Source organism: Gordionus sp. m RMFG-2023, chromosome 1 (genome assembly GCF_954871325.1).
Source record: "Gordionus sp. m RMFG-2023 chromosome 1, tfGorSpeb1-WG-v2, whole genome shotgun sequence".
Classification (NCBI taxonomy): domain Eukaryota; kingdom Metazoa; phylum Nematomorpha; class Gordioida; order Chordodea; family Parachordodidae; genus Gordionus; species Gordionus sp. m RMFG-2023.
Window position 1 is genome coordinate 87,586,842 of NC_088775.1, and position 19,720 is coordinate 87,606,561.

The window sequence follows — 19,720 nt, forward strand, 5'->3', positions numbered from 1 at the left end:
TATAGCATACTAGGTCTAGATAAATGTTGAAGATCTACGGTAAAAACTTGGTCCTCGGAAGATTTTTGATCGGAGGGACTTCTCCTCTTTCTCAGAATCCTGTTTAAGTCGTCCGTTATTATGTCATCCTTGCTAACAGCGTCATATCTTGTTTTTTTATAATATAAATTTTGTTTAGTTCTTCCCATTGTTTTTTGGGGGGATATTTGCGAATTTTCTTTTTTTTATATATAAAAATTTTACAGATATTCCCTTAATTTGTAAATACTCGCTTCTTAACTTTTCAGACCAAATCTTAGATGGGCATCTAATCTAATACATTATTTTTTAAAACTATATAATTTCAAATTACTATAATGTCCTTTATACAATCAGCGCACACTTTATATAATTCTTTTTTATTAAAAAAAAAGAAGATATTCTAACCCTAAATCTCTACTCTCTTTAGCATAAACGAAATCAGAATCCCGAATATCGATGGCTCCCTTTCGTCTCCCCCCGTAATAAGTTCCTTTAGTGTCAAACTCTCCATCTTCCCCGTAAACGTTAATCGGACCAACATACGCGTCCTTATCCCCGCTTCCCGTTATCGGGCCGTTGTCGTTATCGTCGTTTTCGAATCTATTACCGCCACTCTTATTTAATCCCTTTTCCGAGCTCTGGTCAAATATAACGGTGACTCTTAGAGGGCTCAAATCGTTAACACCTTTGTCATTTTTGTTGGTCAGAAACTCCTCGTATTTTTTGGGTCTACTGTGGGAGGAAAAAATTTTGCCCATTTTCTCATCAGCCGCCTCCTTGTCGGGGGGCAAATAATTGCCTTCCATGTTAGTGTTGAGAGTCACCTGAGACGTATCGTACGGTGCTAACTCGCAGTCGTTGCTCCTGCCGAAACAAAAGCAAGAGGTACAACCTTCGGGTTTCGATGGAGATAAACCGAACGTATTGGGTTGGCAACGATTGCACGTTTTGCCCCTCGCATTTTTCTTCGAGACATAAAAATAGTTGTTATATTTTTGAAGAAAATTAGTAAAAATCTAGATATAAGTAATGGCGGGAAACAATTCAGGATTTTTTTTCCTTACCCCTCATTCATAGTAAGTGGCAAATTCGGGGCGAATTATACAAAATACGCTGTATTTCTCCGCCGCGAGTTTGAACTGTGAATGAGGGATTACCCTGAAAAAGTATAAAATATGTTAAGCTGTGAATGCAGGGTTATTCATTGTTCATGGTTGATAAATCGTAGTAGAGGTTCTAACCATCCTGTCTTATTCCAATTTAAATTGATAGTGAATTTAATTTTTTAAAAAAATGAATAGCATTTCAAATGACCATTTTATAACAAATATTTATTATAATTTTAACAAATAAAAAGATATTTATTTCTATATCTTATTTTTCTATAAAAAAAAATATATATGCTGGTTTTTATAAAAACTAGCAAATTTTGCTATCAATATCACATACAAATATATCATGAAGTTTTTTTTAATGGTTAATTTTACCTTCTATAAAAAATTTAAATTAATAATCTAATATTTATAAAAATAAAAGTAAGGAGAAATGAACATTTTGTAATAAATATAAAGTGATAAAATTAAAAATAATTAAATATGACCCCCCCCTTCAATTTCATTCTGAAAAAAAGAGTACATTTTGTTTGTTATAAATAAATAAATACTCACTTTGCAATTGCATTGCCCATCATCTGCGCATTGACATAGTGGTCCATCACCTATTGCATTATTATATATTTAAATTATTATTTATAATTCATTAAAATAGCAGCCATTATAAAAAAAATTGGGGGTCCTTTTAGTCTGGTCTAATTTAACCCGTTACTAAAAACAGTTCTTTTTAAAAAATCTGACTGAATCGGACCGAGATTTGATGATCACTAATGGGTTCGAAGAACTAAAATAAAAAAAAATAGTTAATGTATGTATGGGTTAACCTAAATTTGCTTCTGCGCAGGTGTTGGGCTCTGTACCTACGACGTTACATCTACATTTACGGCATCTAGGAAAATCGAAATAACCGAATAAGCAAGTGTCGCAATATCTCCCTTGGTATATGGAAATATAAAAGTTGAAATTTTAAAAAACAATTATAGATTATATAAGGAAGGCTCGTAAAAAGTGGCCAAAGCAAAACCAAAAAAATGCCGGAAAAATTCTTCATCAAAACCAAGCAAATACTATGCTAGTTAAAACAACTTATTTATAACCACAAATGGGTAGATAGCCTCGTCATTTAGTTAATCAGATGTTATTTTACACGTGTTTTGGTTTCTTTTTTTCCTTCTTTTATTTTCCCTTCTCGTGAAGAATAAATAAAATAAAATGTAGTATATTTTGTCCTTACCCGAATATCCAGATCTACACGTGCAGATTCCTTCGCCGGTTGAACAGTTCAAAAATTTTGACCCGATAGGATTGCAATCGCAAGCCTTAAATATTTTTTTTTTTAAAAAAGAAAGGATTTTTAGGGTGCAAATAATTTTGATTTTTTAGGGCTTTCGACTAGCAAAGGCCAAAAAGCCGTCCTGACGACGGGTCCTAAGATCCCCGCACCGGATCACTGTCTTTATTAGAGAAAACAGACCGATGGGCGAAGACTTAGATAATTTGCCATTTGCCAGTAAGGTATCGGTTCGGATAATAAAAACTAATTCTTTTTTTATATAAAAAAGTAAGATTTGCAGTTTTTCTTCTTAAATAATAAAATGCAATAAATAGAAACTTTGCATCCATATTTGGAATCGTATTTCCAGGTGTAAGGTAAGCATTTGTCACATTTTTCTCCCATAGTATTGGGAGGGCACTTGCAAACGCCCGTCAGCCTGTCACACATATGATATTTACTTCGGCATTTTGGACAGGGTCGGCAAGCAATGGAAGAATCGGTTCCTTCATATTCTAAAGTTTTTTTTAAAAAAAAATATCGGTTATTATACTTCGTAACAATAATTTATTCATTCATTTTTTTTCCCTTCTTTTTTTAAAGATTTAAAATTTTTTCTAAAACTTTAATAATTAGCAAAATTTTTAACGTCATAATAACGCCATTTTATAATTAAATAATTTATTTTTTAAAAAAACCATTATTCGGCGAGGAGGGGACAATCAAGTTTCCGTAAAAACCGCGGGAGCATTTATCGCAATACTTCCCCTCTACCGCATATTTGCAAGCGCACTCTCCGGTATCCTGCGTGCAACTAAGCGATTCCGATCCCAGCGGGTTACATAAGCAATGCGTGCAACCCATCGTACTATTTCTGGTTTCTTTATCTTTATTAATAATGCCAATCGTGGTTTTGAGGAAAGAGGAGGATGAAAGATGAATGCCCCAATGCCCTGACTATATTTTGAATAACGATGATTTTAAAAAAAAGTTTAGAAAGACAAAGCTATAAGTTTATAAGAGTTGGATAACCTAAAATGAGAAACAGGAAGAAGAAGAAAAGATGGATATCCTATTTGTGTTGAATGATCATTTATTTACACAGGTTTTGAAAAAAAAAAATATGATAAAACATTGTTAAACAAGCATAAAAATATATTAAAATTAAATAAGGTATCCTAAAATAACCAAATAGAAAGTCTTTAAATTCCGTAGGGATTTTGGTAATGATAATTTGATCGCGTGGGCGTAAAATCGGCTTTCCCGCCAATCAAGAAACAACGAAAGCTGTTTTTTAGAAATGCCTCAAATTAGACACCAAATCCACAAAATGAATTAGGCGGGTAACAAATCTATCTAAGTCAAAAAATATAAAGAGAATGGCCTAGAAACTAGAGAGATAAAGAGACGCCATTCGTTGTAAACCTTGTATTTCAAAAAAAAATTTAAGCCTTCAGATGTTAGATTAAGATATAATCGAGTCGAAATAAAGAAGAGACGAAAACATCGAAGTAAAAAAAAATAAGAATGTATAAGATCTTGCCAGCACTAAAATGGTAGTATATTTTACAGAATGAATCACACTTAAAATATTTAAATATCTTAACAAATAGTGGCAAAAAATAATGATAGATGGGTAGGGTTATGAAAATATAAGGATCTTTCGTGTAGAGGATAATAACTGTAATAAGGATCTCCCCATACAGTTCTTCTCAATTTGCATCAGGACAGTGATCTCATTAGATCTTATATATATATTTTTTATATAAACTTTGCAAGTGTCACAGGTTCTCCCCACAACGTTAGGCAAACAATTGCATTGACCTGAGATAGAATCGCAATCAGTGCCATTAGATCCCATCTGATTGCATCGACAAACTTAATCGTTTGGGCAATAATAAATGTTTTATTTTAAAAGGATAATAAATTAAATATGTATGTAAGTGTAATGGTTGAATATCTAATATGTGTGATCAGATGTTAATATATTTTGTCAGCTATCCTTATGGAAAGATTTGTTATGTTAATGATATAATGATACAATATATCATGTATTAAATATTATAAGTTAGTAAAGATAATATAGATAGAAATATCTGTTATAGTAAGGTAATGAGAAATTTTTTTTGGATAATAGTAAACTAAAATTTCGCGGGTTCGATTTTGTGAAATTTATTTATTTTTATAAAATATTACGTAATATTAGCTATTACTCGAATGTTCAATAGTAAAGCCCACTTGATTTTATATACAAAAAAATTTGAATATTCTTTTTTTTGAAGACATATTTTTGATCAAATTTTACCTAAAAATGTTAAAATCTATTTTAAATAAATCTTATGAAATTTAAATTAAAATCTTTCAAGATGATAACAAATATTTAAATAAATAAGTAAATTTTTAATTATTTCCAAAAAAAAATAATTTTTTTATATTATTTATGCTTAATTATCACCTCAAACTCAACTTCGATAAAAAGTTATCAGAAAATATTTTTTTATTCTTACAATCGCATCCATTATGATTTAGTCCGTAATGGCCCGGTAAGCATTTATCGCAATGCGCTCCACTTACTCCTAGTTTGCAAACGCAATTTCCGGTCATCTGATTGCACGGAGACGCGAGATTGGAACCGAAAAATGAACCGATTTCGTCACATTTACACGGCAAGCAGCCGGACGTTACATCACCAAAACCCGGCTAAAATTCGAAAATTTCTGTTAGCGAAGATTCTTCCATTTATTTTTAATTATTAACCTCAACCCTACAAATTAACTTAGATAGCTTGATCGGTTGGCCTTTATGTTGCATGTTACGTTAAAGCTTAGAAGATATGCAAACATTTTTTAAAATTTTAATTATACGATTACTTGACAGGTGTCACATCGTTTGCCTACATATCTATCTTTGCAAATACATTGCCCCGTCATTTTATCGCAATTATCCGAGATTGAACCACGTTCATAGCAATCGCAAACTAACCAAAAAAAAATTTATTTAAAGTAATCTTATACAAAATTTGATTATTTATTTTTACTCACATCGAAACAATAAATTCATTCATGCACTCATTCATTATCCCTCTCTCATTCAGACATATTATTTCAGGTGGTTGACAAACCTTTGCATCCCATATAAGGTCTAGCATCGTAAAACCCGTCTCGGCACAATTCGCAGTGCTTCCCCATCGTATTTTTATGGCAATTCAAACAAACTCCGGTCTTCGCCTCGCATATTTGTTTATAATCGTCCATCTTACTAACTGGCTCTAAATTATTGTCGGCTATCAAAGAAGAAGCCATTTTATCGCGATGGGGAGTAGATACAGATACGGGGTGAGCCAAATTGTTCCCGTTACATTGACAAGGGATACAAAATTGTCCCGTTCTTATTGGGTCACCGTACCATCCCTGCATGCACCTTTATTTTATTTTTTTCCGGTAAATATGTAAGTAGGGTTACGTGACTAGTATGAGACCATATGACCTATAAAAATATATTTGGTCACGTGTCTTATTTTACCCATTAACCAGTATATAGTATACATATTATGCTTAACAATCCTACTTCCCTATGAGATTCAAAATAAAATGGCAATCAAATATTTAACAAATAATACATGAGCAACTTTTGAATTCCAAAAAAAAACAATTCGTCTTTGAATTTGAAAAAAATATTATTTTATTATTTGTTTAATTTCTAGACATTAAAGAAAATGTTAATTGATTCTTTTAGGGATTATATTTGTTTTTACCTTTCGCACTTAGTTCCAGTATGGCCCGGGGGACATCTGGTACACACGAAATCATCATTTTTGTCTATACGAGAATTCGCAGCTGCTGTACATAACCCATCTTGAGTCGGGTGCTTCTTGTCAGCGAAGGGGCATTTGCAAGGAAGGCACGAATGATCGTGAACTTTGTTAAGTCGGGCGGATAGGAGATGATGAGCGAGTTCGTAAAAACCGTTTTCACAAAAGTCACAGTTAAACCCGCGCGTGTTGTGCTTGCATGACTTTATATATAAATGCGTTGTTGTGTATTGGGAAGAGAAAAAAATTAAGATTATTTACACTTTGTAATGATAAAAGAATTGAGAAAGTATATTTTATAAACATACATTTAAACCCTGCTCGACTCAAATCCCTGTTAAACGTGCCGGGTTTAGCAACTAGTGCCAATTTTTTACTGGCCGAACCGATTTTTTATATATAATGCACTTTAAACTTTTCTGATAATATAAAAGGAAAGGGGGGGGGAGGGTTGGAGAAAGAATTTGAATTGATCCTTCGATTGTTTTTTATTTCACTGTAGATTTTTACAATTTTTTTAAAAAAAATTATAAAATGGTTTTGATTATCTTATGGCTATACATTTAAGATTTTGGCAGGAGAGGTGATTAGGCTCGGAATCACAAGTTTGATAATAATAATTTTTTTAAAAAAATATTACCAAACATTTCCCGGTAAAACTATCGCAGCTATCCGAATGTCCGTTACAGTTGCAGGGTTTGCACAACCCTTTGTAGGTGATATCGTAGACTCTTCTAAAACCTTTCCGACAAGATTGGCAGGATAATCCGGTATAATTATTTTCGTTATTCGCTTTGTAATCGTCATTTGATGGAGATTGTTCTTGGTTTGATTGATAATCCAAATAATAATCATCTTCTTTGTCTTCTTCCCATCTATTTTATTTTATTAGTTTTAAACCAAAATTGAAATACTAATTTTAATTTTTATTAGTTCCATCCAATTTATACTAACTGAAAAAAATTGATACGCGAGGAAAATAAAAATAGTAGATCAATATACTTGGAAATTAATGATCCATTTCTTGGCGATTGTGATCCCGGGCTCTGACAATGGCAGCTTTCGACTATATGTCTTTTTGATGGTGGTATATGATACGGGGTTACACTATCATTCCTTCTTTTTTTAAAAAAATAAATAGATGATTTAAGAAATATTTTTAGAATTATTGATAATGATTAGGGCTAACAAACTATTGGAAAATTCCCAATATAGGTTTCCTGAAGCTCCTGGTAAAAAACAAAAAGCTGGAAAATAAGCACGCGTAAGACAAATAAATAAAAGTTTCTGACTTGATTATTCCTATTAGGTCAGTCGCTTCTATCCCATCATGTGGCGAGGCATGTGTCAGCAAAAAGTTCCTAAAATACACTAACGATTGCGAATTGCAGTACTGACTCCGTATCAATAATCGCTTAGCTCCGGCTAAGATTGTAGCGAATGTTTTATGAGATAAACGTTGCTTTTTGAAAGTTTGCACTATTTTTTGATTTTTTTAGGAAGGTTATGTAAAATATATATATTAATACTTTAAATGCAATATTTTTACGTCATACGCTATATTTATCTAAAGTCCTATCTTAACAAGCGTAACTTGCGCTAAAATATCAGAAATTATCTAAAAAGTTTTTTTTAAAAAAAATCGATTTCCCATACCCTAGCTCGGAGCGGAATTTTTGAAAATTATTTCAAAGAGAAATTTAAAAAATATTAAATGAATAATTAAACTTTTAAATAATTTTTCAGTATTAACTGGAAAAAAAAAATATTTCTAGATTTTATTAAAATCATATTCATTTTAGGCCCGTGTTGTGTCTGACCGGGTTCCGGGCCTGCAGGTCTTTGATAACTATATTTAAATTTCTCAAATGTGATTTTTAGACTTTTAAGAAAAGAGATAAAATAAGTATTCTTCTTTAATACGTTAGCATATTTTTATTTTTTTTCATCTTTTTTTCTTGAATGGAATGTTCTATTCAGAATAACGAACAACAAAAGAAGATCTGTGAACTCTGCCCAATTTTTAATTAATAACTATTTAAAAAGGAAATTCTTATTAAATTAAAATATGGTGCCTTTCATGTGAATATATATGGCTTCTTTCATGTGAATTTGGCGGATTTTCAGTTTAAACTTTCTTCTCTAAAAAATATTTTATGTAATGTGACCCAAAAATATAAAAATCTCAAAATTTATAATTTTTCGTAATTTTATAAATTATGAAACGTGACCAAAATCTTTCATGAAACTTTTTTAAAAGTTATTTAAATTTTGAATTTATAATTCTTACCAAATTATTTTTATACTTCCTAATATGATTAATATAGGTGCCCATTTCTTATTTGAAAAATATACATATATTTATATTACCTAATTTTCTTAAAAATTTCACAACTCTATAAATTTTAAGCTAAAATTATTAAATATAAAAATTTCGTAAATTGGAAAAAATGATACAGGCCACTATTTAATTTTAACATTAAAAATAGCTTATTTCTCTTTTTCCGTTAAAGTTATTAAATTTAATTAATTATATTTTTGATATTTAGGTCAAGGTCAAGTTACTTAATAATTTTCTCTTTTTCTTACAAAAATACCTGAACTTTTTAAACAAAGATCATACTTGTAATATATTTAAAAAAACGATATAAATATATGATAACTTTGGTCTAATTTATCCCGGGCCAGCAAAAACCAATTTTTTTTATGATCCATTTCTATTACGTATTTTTGCCTGACACCATTTTGGGGATTTTTGTCGGGACTAGGTATTTTCTTTATTAAAAAAAATTCTCTTAAAAAATAAATAGACTATTTTTAAAATAATCGGTAGCTTAAGTAATTTTTAAGGCCACTATTTTTTGCCTTCTTTCTTTCTTTCTTTCTTTCTTTCTTTTGGAGAAAATGTCTTAAATTTATGGCAAATATTATAAAAAGATTTCTCTGCATAAAATCTTTATATTTACTATGAGCTAATGATTTGTAAAGGACACTGGACCCCATTAGTGTTTGCAATGGTCCGGTCAGACCTACGGTTCAGTCCTCTCTCATCTGACTATTAAGTCCAACTAAACGGTTCGGTACAACAACACGGCCCGGTAATCCGGTCCGGTCTAACTGAAGATCGATTAAAAATATAAAAATTTACTATGAATTGCTTTTTATTTAGTGTACATGAACAAGTAAAACATGATTATTTAGTAACACTTTATAATAGCTCATTCATCGTTTACTTTTTATATTCTTACGTTTCGTTAATTCATTAAAAAATTTAATTTAGGTGTGATTGAATTTATTAGCTATTATATTTTTATTTTTAGAAATGTAAATTTAAATCCCTATAGGCACATTTTATTTTTAATAAATCAAATGCAGAATAAAAATTTTAACAAAAAAAACATTTTTTTAGATGAAACCAGACAACGACCTACGGTCCCACGGTCTGGTCTCACCTAACTTAACGGTTCATGAGTCCAGTCCCATTTTAGAAAAAAAGGACCATGCCGAATGAGATCGGACCGTTACAAACACTAGAGACTATTTAATCTAACATTTGTTATACCTTTTTTATATTAATTTACGCAAAAAAATATACATTAATTTTATATTCTAACGAAGCGCGGGGCGGGAAGGGGGGTATGTTTACATGGTAACAATTCAATTTTTTTTAAACTTTTGATTCATTGTCGTAATATCCTATTTTTCTTCCGTTTCGATTTTCGATTATTAGCAATGGCGATTCGTTGAAAGGACAGTCTACAAATGATTTTTTGAAATTTTGGCTAGTTTTATTCATGGATTGTTTCTTTCTTTTATAAAAAAAATATTTTTTATTTTAAATATGAATATGAATATTATAAAAAAAACATTTTTAAAAAACATTTCCTAGAATAAAAATGATGATGAACCAAATTGGTTATCCATAAAATAATACAAATTTAAATGTGTCTTAATATCACATAATATAGAATAACTAAAAGCACTTCTTTCCAAAAATTATCAGTCTTCTTATAGAGCAAACACTTAGATATTAATTGATCATTGTATTTTTGAAACTTATTGTTTATGACAATATTTTTTTTATTCGAATAACATTTTACATTTCTTAAAATCATATTTGTTCTAGGAAGGTCACCTTAGAAAAGGTTAAATGTGATTTCGTTTATATACATATATTATATAATACGAAAATGGTTCGTTAAATTTTTAAAACCCAAACTACTTTGAGATATTCTCTAAAGAAGGTCAAACGTCTCCCTGGAACAGGGCCCAATTTTGTCCTTGCCAAACCAATAAAAAGTCCTGAGGACAGGTAGGTATTATTAAAAGAGGATAACAGTTCCTTATTTTAAAAAATTTGGCCATATTTCTTTCATTTTTATAAGTTAGAATTATTATAAATATAACATTATTTTTTATTAACAAATAGGGTCTTTGGTTTATTAAATATGGGATAAATAAAACTTTTGTGTTTGTAATAAATCTTTACTTTGTAACACCACCATAGAATCCAAAAAAAAATGTATTCAGAATAACTAAAAAAAACAAAATTATAGTGAATGTAAGAATTCACAATTTCTTTTTTTCAGGTCTCTCTTTGATTTCTTCTTTTTCTAATCGTCACTTCATATATTACCATGTATGCAAAAACCTATTCATTTTTTTTTCGAAATTATACTTTTGGTGTCTCAGCGCATTACCGCTAGCGTACGAATCTGGACTCTCCGCGTCGGCGTAGTAAGTTATATCGAAGCTAATTTTTAGGCCCCTCGAATAATAGAGTTTGTAATCGTCTATGTATTTATCGGGTGGGGCGGACCAGTAATAATGCCAAAATTGGTTGGAACGGAAAATATCTAAATTCGAACTTACTCCATCTTCTTTTTTTATAAAAAAAATAATAATAAATAATCATTTTTATATTCCTGGTGGTTTCATTTTATATGATGTCCTTTAGTGGATATAAAGGTCGAAAGTAGCGTTGTTAAAAAGCCCGATTTGGGTCGAATTTTCAAAACGGCCCGATTAAGATTTTAGCTAAAAATATTATTATATAGGCATCGACATATATATAGACTGACGATTCATTCATTAAAATGCATTTTTAAGCGTAGTTAAAAGCAAATCAGCTGGACCGCCATTTTGGTAACATATATAGTAATTATTCTCATGTTAAAAACTACTATTAAATTGATAACTTGCTTCCTTTTCATCTCGATGATCCGGTAATTCTTTAATAAAGTTTGCATCGGATATAGGAATAAATTAGGCGCTCGTTTAAAATTTTAATAATGATTAGTGTAACCAAGATGGCGTCTCCAGCTGATTTGCATTAATGTACACTTTTAATGAATGAATCCTCAGTCTAGATATTATATATGTCATTTGGTAAGCATCGAGATTGGGCGAATAGATGTTCAAGCAATTCTGCCAGCTATGAAAGAAATCTTTAGGGGAATAATGTTATTTTGGTATTTATCTCGATCGAGCCGTTTTTTAAAATAGACCCAAATCGGGTTTTTTAACAACACTAGTCCAAAGGTAGTTTTATATTTGCACTACCGCAGAAAAGGGTTATAAAAAATTAAAAAACAAATTATATTTTAAAAAAAACCCATGTAAATGCATACCGGACATACCGATAAATTCTTATTTATAATATAAATTTAGTAGTGTTGTTAAATGGCTAACTCTATTTTTTAGGCAGAAAAATATTACCTAAGGCTCGAGATTTCGATAATTTTATATCTATACCTTTGAAACCATCTATGAGCAAAATCTTCAGGCATGCGTAATATTTTTCTGTATAAAATATTGAGATAGCCGTTCTTAAAAATTGGTTCAAAACGAGCCGTTTAACAACACTAAAATTGATGTTTATTTTAATAAAATAGGGTGAAACAGATAAGATCCTCATTTTATTTTCTTTATCCAACTCATCACAAAATAATTATTTTTTGAAATAAATTAATTTGCGGATTTCTTATGTATAACATCTTAATTGTTTAAATTTTGCTTATATTCAATAGTCGCAATTAAGTATGACGAGTGGTCAATCATATCATCGGGAAGGGATGGGTAGGTATTAATTTATAGTTATATTTATGTAAACTGATTAATTTTCTAAAGGGGAAGGAGGGACAAATTTTTCGCCACCGATCTCCCTTGAATATGCATAAAATCAATTTTAATAAAAAAAATTGAAATTAATTTGCAACTTATTTCAAATCGTAATTATTATACCAGTTTAAGTATTTAATACAAATACAAAATACATAACACTCTTTAAGTTGTTAGAATAAATACTTAATACAAAAAAAGTAATGATATTTATCATTTTAAATACAATTACAAGAGTGTACGGTACATTAGGAGCGGAACTATTTGATTATTGTACAATCAAATATTTATTGGTTTTTTTTGCAATCAATAATATTTTAAAATCAATATAAACAATATTTGATTTTTTTTTTAAATATTGGCTCCTAGTCCTACAATGTCGTAACAAACAAGGTAACAAGAGTTGAGCGGCAGGAGGACTTCACTCAAAATTTTGAGTGGCTCGAAAGTTAATAACAAAGATCGAAAGTAGCTATATATTTTTTTATTAGTGGTCGGTGGAAAAGATTTGTCTGGGAGGTTCATTATTACGCCATTGCAGGCCTATAAATATTTTACACACGCGCGATTATACAATTATATAAAATATTAAAAATATTTGAGATATAAGAATTTAATTATAATTTCTAAAAAAAACCATTAGATATGGAATTCGAATTGCTCGTGGAGGAGGTATAAGTCATCATAAGAGTCTCTAACTGCTCCCGCGTTAAGCTTAGCACACTAGATCTGCCGGCAGATTTTTCGAGGGACGGAACAGGCACGTTAATCTTACCTGCTATATCGGATATAGACCAACCTCTCATGTGCGACACCTGTGTTATAATATTTTATATATTTTTTCCCTTCAATGTAATATGTTCTCATTATTTTTCTTTCTTTATTTCGTTCATTTATCCAATTAGCGTTATTTCATAATAATAAATTAGATTTTTTTAAAATAATCTTATTAAAACCCTAGTGTTTATATATAATTCATAAATTTATAAATATTGTATTATTTTAAATTTGTTTACACAATATTAATAACAAATTTAAGTGTTTTTCCATAGAGACAATTTAATTGTTATAGTTACAAGTGAAAGTTAAGTTGTGCAAATTTCTAAAATGACTTCATTTTTTAACAATTAATAAATAATTTAATTGCTTATCCATTTTAATTATGTTATGTTTTCAAAAAAAACAACTTTGAATGAAAATATGTGAGACGTTTTTTTTTCTTTACAAATCTTTATTCGTTGTCTGACACCTTTGCGAATGAAACGTTAGATAAGATATGCTGTTAAGGACATATTTTAATATACTAACCCATTCATAAATATTTTTTATTATTTATAATAAGTAATTTTGTTAACTGGGTATTTTTATTTAAAAAAAATACATTTTATTGCTCGGGGTTTGTTTATTATTTATTCCCAATTTTTCTCCCCGCCAGAGATTTTTTGATTATTTATAACAGTCAACCCGGTTTCTATATTTTCCGTGGAGTTTCTACCAAACACTTTTTATACCCGTCGACTAATGAATCATATTTAAAAATATTTATAACTTCTTTTATGAACCATTCTTGACTATCACAAAGTTTAGATAGGCCGAAGCAGAAACATTTGTCGCAACCTTTAGCGTTCGCCTCCGAGAGCCCGAAATATCCGTCAGCACAAATTTGACAATAATCTCCCCTCACATTTTTCTAATTTTTGTTTTTATTTTAACACCCAAAAAAATTATATGTTTCATTTTGTCGGTGTAAAGAAGGGGAGCAAGGCTGTTAACCCTAATTTAGGGTTTAGAAATTTAAAAATTGTTGGTTCGACAGGACAAATTTATGCACAACCAATCACGGGTAATATGGACGAGGGGTGGGTTTGGATCCCTCTCATAAACTCTCGGAAAATCGGTTAAGATAAAATTCCGGTTAGCAAATTTCTACTAAAGATACTTTTTAAAATTCATAGATTTGTGTCGAGAAAGGAATCATGCCGTCCCACGTTAAAATACGATTTTTGTGACGAATGATGTTTGGGACAAAAAGAATGCCGTGAAGAAAACAAAATCAAACCTTGCATTTACAATTATCACCATCGCAATCATCGATATCGCTCATTCCGGCTATATTACACGGACAGGGGGTGCATTCGGGAAAATTCCTGTAGCCCTTGGCGCATTTATCACATTTTGGTCCCCGGAAATTTGGTTTACAAAAACAGTCACCCGGTTGCTAAAAAAATCATTTATATAGTAAGTTAGGTTATATTAATCAAGCTAAAGCCAAACAAATGAGGTATCCGAGACCCACAGGCCCTGCTATAAGCTTGGCCCGACCTGAGTACACGGGGGACCAGGTCTATTTTAATTTTAATATACCCGGGCAGGCCAGGGCCGGTTCTAAAAATATAAAATTTGGTCCAGGCCGAAAAATGTTACCTCTGTAAGGTCTCTGATATAAGTATAATATATAGTATACCTATTATGGCATCTTAAATAAGTATAAATGTAATCTTAAAAAATTACAAATATTATTTGGTTAACTACCATATCAGTGAAGTGGGCTAATTGGTTCATCAAATTTTTTTCCTTGAGGCATATATCGGAAGCCACCCCCGACCCATGGCATTGACATTGTCTACAAGCGTCACTCGTATTCATGGGTACATTTTGAGGGTTGAAATATCCGTCTTGGCATCTTTCGCAGTTTATACCGGCTGTGTTATGCTAATCACATGTTTATCGGAGGTTTTTTAAAATATATTATTTACTATCTACTCATTATTTGTTCAAAAATCTCGTGATCCTTTGTTTTACATATTTATTTTTACCTGGCAACGTACGCACACTCCACCTCCTTCGTAAAGACCCATCGAATTCATGCTTTGACTGTATTTATCTACGTTGGCGTCGTACACGCAATCCGTGGAATGTGAATTACAATTGCAAGCTTTTCGTGGTGTAAATAGGAAATTATCATTTATTTAAATTACTTACCTTTTAGTCTGGAAAGTGTCTTTCGACATATCGATTTTTTGAAAAAAAAAATCAAATCAATCTTTCTTTTTTCCCTTCTTTCCTTCTTTCTATCTAAAAATCACACAATATAATTTAATTAGATTATGATGGGGAAAACCATATGTAAAAGATATGGCCTATATAATTTATTTCACCCTTATTAAACCTTGACAAATAAATTTAGTTTTAGAAGTAGAGCGACTCCATCGCTTTTGGTAGAAGCCCGGACAGCAAACCTCGCAAGACTCTCCGCAAGTGTTGTGATTGCATTTGCATATCTTTTTCTTAATATTTTTTTTTAAATAGAATATAATACATCTTTTTTTTAATTATGGGAAAATAAATATTTATTAATTTAATATTTTCTGTATATACACAATTGCATCTATCCTTACCTCTTCAGTTTATAACCCAGATGGGGCTCAATTTTATTCTCGACAACTAATATAGATATTCTAACTCCTAAAGAAACCTTCAGCTTAGTTAGAGAGAATCAAAATTTCTAAATTCAATATTGCACACCCATAAAATATTCTCGTTACCCCGGGCAATTATAACATCCTATTTTTCAGTTCAAAAAATATATTTGAACCAAATTAAGTCCTACTGATTTATTTAAGACTTTTCTTTATCAATAGTTATCCATTACCACCCATCGTGCTTTTAGTTTGTAAATTGTGAATAAGTATTTCATGAAAAGCATTTGCTAGCCCATATACTAGCCTCTTCATTTTTTGAAGAGGATGAGGGGGGGGGGAGGGTTCGATAATTTTTGAGACGCTTGGATTGGATATCAGGATTGTAAAGAGGAAACCTAGTTTCCGCCTTATGTAGCAGAAGTCAACGGTTCAGTTTTGTGTTTTTAAATATGTTATCTATTTTGCAATAGGTCTAAAGTCCGGTCTGGATATCTTTGATCCAGTTTTAGGCCCGGTTTTTGACTTTAGCTGATTACCTGATATTGTCAAAAATTTATAAACAAATGGGTTTTTTTAGTAATAAACTTACCTCTGTCGCGTAGTCATACAAACATAATTCGGCGTGACCGTGGCAGATGCATTGGCCTCCTATCGAAATATCCCGTATAGAGTAGTAATACTGGAGTTCCATTTTATAAAAAAAAAAGAAGAATAAAAAAAATGAATAATCTTAAATTTTTTCAATGTTTTGTTGATTTTTTTTTGGACTAGATCAATTTGGACATTTAAATTAAAATTCTTACTTCTTGGCCTCATATTTGATTAAAATATGTTTTAAATTTGGACAAACACTTTTTTTTTTAAATAAGAATTCATCTTTCGGGAAAATTATAAAGAAAAACGGGAAAATTATAAAGAAAAATATATAAATATAAATAAGACACAATGGAAGCTAATTATAATAATATATAAGAAAAAATCCTGTGGTCATTATTTCTTATTATATGTGATAGAATTAGTTTTCCAATCATTCTCTCTCGTTTATATTTCTGGTTTTTCTTTTTAAAAACAAAATTTGCTGAAGATGATACATAACTAAAGTATATCGAAAATTTAGATTATATAATATTTTCAACTACGATGGATCCTATTTTTTTTTTATTTTTAAATATATTTATATTCTTTAGGCCATTGTGGTCTACTCGGGGAAGATTCGAAAAAAAAAATTTCTTTAGAAGATTAAATAAAGGCTGCCATTTTTTTTTAAATTTGAAAATTATAATCTTAAAAAAAAGAGTTATTAAAATTATAATAATATCAATTCAAATAAAGACAGTTCATTCACACACCATTTTGATTTCCCATTTCAATAATTTATATTATTTTATAAAAATTCAGAGTTTCAATAGGGAAACCAAAATGGCGTTGCACTGGCTGATATGTAATTAACGATATCTCATAATGCCTTTTTAATGTATGAATTCCGTTTAGCCAAGTATATGTCATCGAATAGTATAATGCCCATCAGAGACCTGCAGGCCCGGCCCTAAGCCCGGCCCGGCCCGGGCCGTATTTTAAATTTTTTAAATATACCCGGGCCGGGCCGGGCCTAAAAAATTTTTTTTTTAATATATCCCGGCCGGGCCGGGCCTAAGATTGTTAAACCCGGGCCGGGCCGGGCCTTAATAATTTTTATAAAAATTTTAACATTATGAGTTAATGGTTATAAGATTATATTATATTATAGTTATGATTAATATAATATTGGGTAATGGTTAACACACCTAACACCCACAGATCGATCTAATTATTAATTTCCTGCAAATTTATTCAAAGTATTAATATATTTTTTTATAATTCATATCTAAATTTTTACAACATATTTTACCAAAACAATCAAATAGGAATATCTTAAATAAGCCCCAATATTCAAGTATTAATAATATATTTTTTATAATTCATATCTAAATTTTTAGAATATTTACCAAAACAATCAAATAAAGGAATATCATGGCACAAAATACTAATGATATAATTAATAAAATTAAAAATAATATTTATTCTTTTAGAAATACAAATAATAATTTAAAATCTGAAATATGGGCTAAATTTAACATCATCATAGATGAAAATAAAAAAAACATTGGCTACGTACAATATAAGAATTGTTCAAGTATATTATCTTATAATTATAAACATGGTACATCACATCTAAAAAGACATAAATGTGATGGTAAATCCATGAAAATTAATAATTTTTTTTTACACCTGAAAAACCAACCTATAAATGTAATATAAAATATTTAAAAATTAGAAAATAAATTATATTAATATTGTGCAATTAGATTATATTTTCTAAATACTATTTATTATACATGCATTTTTTTAAATAGCGATTTATTTTTATTTTATAAATTAAATAGTAAATTAAATACAATATATTATATTCTCAAAATATTTTCCATTTTTATAAATTAAATATTAGTTTTATTCTTTTTAAATGCAATATAAAATATAGTATATGCTCTTATTACCATTTTTATGAATATTAGTTTTATTTTTATAAATGCAAAAAATATAGTATATGCTCAAAATATCCATTTTTATAAATAACAGTTTTATAATTTTTATAAATTCAATAGATATTAGCTTTTTTCATGTATTTTTTAAATAATAAGCGATAATACTCGCTGAAAAATTTGGTAAAATACCTCATAGGTGAATTTTTGTATATACCAGGTCGACAATAATTTTAAAAAATTCCGACCTTAAATTTTTAAATCCGGGCCGGGCCTTAAAAAATTTTTTTTTAATTTATCGGGGCCGGGCCTTAAATCTATAAATCCGGGCCGGGTCGGGCCGTAAAAAATTTATTTAAAAAATATCCGGGCCGGGCCTAAAAAATTTAAAACCGGGCCTGGCCAGACCGTGCAAATGGTGCCTCTGCAGGTCTCTGATGCCCATTAATATTTTAGATTTTTTGTTTTACTTACCCTTCTACTGACAGTCTGATCCAACGTAAAGGATGAATAGTAGTTTTGGTTGTATATTTGATCCTTCACGTCCCTGGCCTTCTTACTGCTTTCGCTATCGTAATCCTCTTGCCGAAAATTCTCTCCACCCCTTTTCCGAAATTCTCCCGCGGAGCGTTTAGTAGCGTTACCTATTTTTTCGTTGTAACGCCGTAGCGGCGTGAGGTCTTTATGAATCCTGTTTCCCATGGTCATGAAGTCAGCGCTTAGAGTTCTTATTTTTGTCAGTCTTAGTCGGATGTATCGAGCCGAAGTAAATTCCTGTATTAATCGAAAAAGCGTGACAATTAGAAGAGAAGGGATGGGGGAAGAAATTGAGCTACAAAAGAAACATTATTCATCAAAATCACTCGGAAAATTGCGTGCATAATATTGTTTTCTTAAGGTATGATGGGCCCAATTTTTTTTCGATTAAGCTTCTTTTTTTCTAAGTTCGAGAAGGGGAGAGGAATGTTTAATTTAAAAAACGAAGATTTAAGAGTTAAGAAATTGATTAACTTGATAAAATTCTGGTTCAACCTTCGTCCGAAAGATGGGGGTGCTAAAAAATAACTGGCTTGTAATATAATTTATTTATCGTTTAAATAACTCAGCAATGTTCGTTTCTTAACACTAAAAGTTGCAAATTATTAAAATTATAATTTATATTACTATCAACGTTTGAGAGGGTCCGCTAATGCCGGGTCGTCCATTGATCAGAGACACGTGAATCTACGTAAAAATTTAATCGTTCATTTTGTATAATTTGTACCTTTATACACAAAATCGTAGAAGATATATTTACCTCAATTTTCTTTTTTTTTCTTCCTCTTCTACCCACAATTCGGATCAATATTTTATATTCAAAAATTCTGCACAAAAAAAATACTAAATTTCTTTTCAATTTTCAATATACTGTCATTTAGAAGACAAGCATAAATTTATTGACA

The 19,720-nt window shown here is 30.2% G+C and overlaps 1 protein-coding gene across 1 annotated transcript in view; it reads right to left on the reverse strand.

Moving 5' to 3' along the window:
- LOC135930890 (uncharacterized) overlaps positions 1-19,720 on the reverse strand; it is a 60,236-nt gene that overhangs the window by 30,101 nt on the left and 10,415 nt on the right. Inside the window, exons 6-32 of the mRNA XM_065467689.1 lie at positions 19,443-19,502; positions 18,753-19,052; positions 16,349-16,438; positions 15,507-15,624; positions 15,154-15,272; positions 14,870-15,049; positions 14,397-14,555; positions 13,887-14,027; positions 12,975-13,152; positions 10,896-11,097; positions 9,891-10,026; positions 8,881-8,992; positions 7,510-7,696; positions 7,220-7,336; positions 6,858-7,092; positions 6,161-6,420; positions 5,528-5,826; positions 5,277-5,383; positions 4,914-5,106; positions 4,178-4,284; positions 3,105-3,363; positions 2,746-2,921; positions 2,368-2,452; positions 1,958-2,068; positions 1,689-1,738; positions 427-986; positions 11-147 (exon numbers count right to left, since the gene is read on the reverse strand). Coding sequence (XP_065323761.1) covers positions 11-147; positions 427-986; positions 1,689-1,738; positions 1,958-2,068; positions 2,368-2,452; positions 2,746-2,921; positions 3,105-3,363; positions 4,178-4,284; positions 4,914-5,106; positions 5,277-5,383; positions 5,528-5,826; positions 6,161-6,420; positions 6,858-7,092; positions 7,220-7,336; positions 7,510-7,696; positions 8,881-8,992; positions 9,891-10,026; positions 10,896-11,097; positions 12,975-13,152; positions 13,887-14,027; positions 14,397-14,555; positions 14,870-15,049; positions 15,154-15,272; positions 15,507-15,624; positions 16,349-16,438; positions 18,753-19,052; positions 19,443-19,502 — 4,678 coding nt within the window. The remainder of the gene's footprint in view (positions 1-10; positions 148-426; positions 987-1,688; positions 1,739-1,957; positions 2,069-2,367; positions 2,453-2,745; positions 2,922-3,104; positions 3,364-4,177; positions 4,285-4,913; positions 5,107-5,276; positions 5,384-5,527; positions 5,827-6,160; positions 6,421-6,857; positions 7,093-7,219; positions 7,337-7,509; positions 7,697-8,880; positions 8,993-9,890; positions 10,027-10,895; positions 11,098-12,974; positions 13,153-13,886; positions 14,028-14,396; positions 14,556-14,869; positions 15,050-15,153; positions 15,273-15,506; positions 15,625-16,348; positions 16,439-18,752; positions 19,053-19,442; positions 19,503-19,720) is intronic.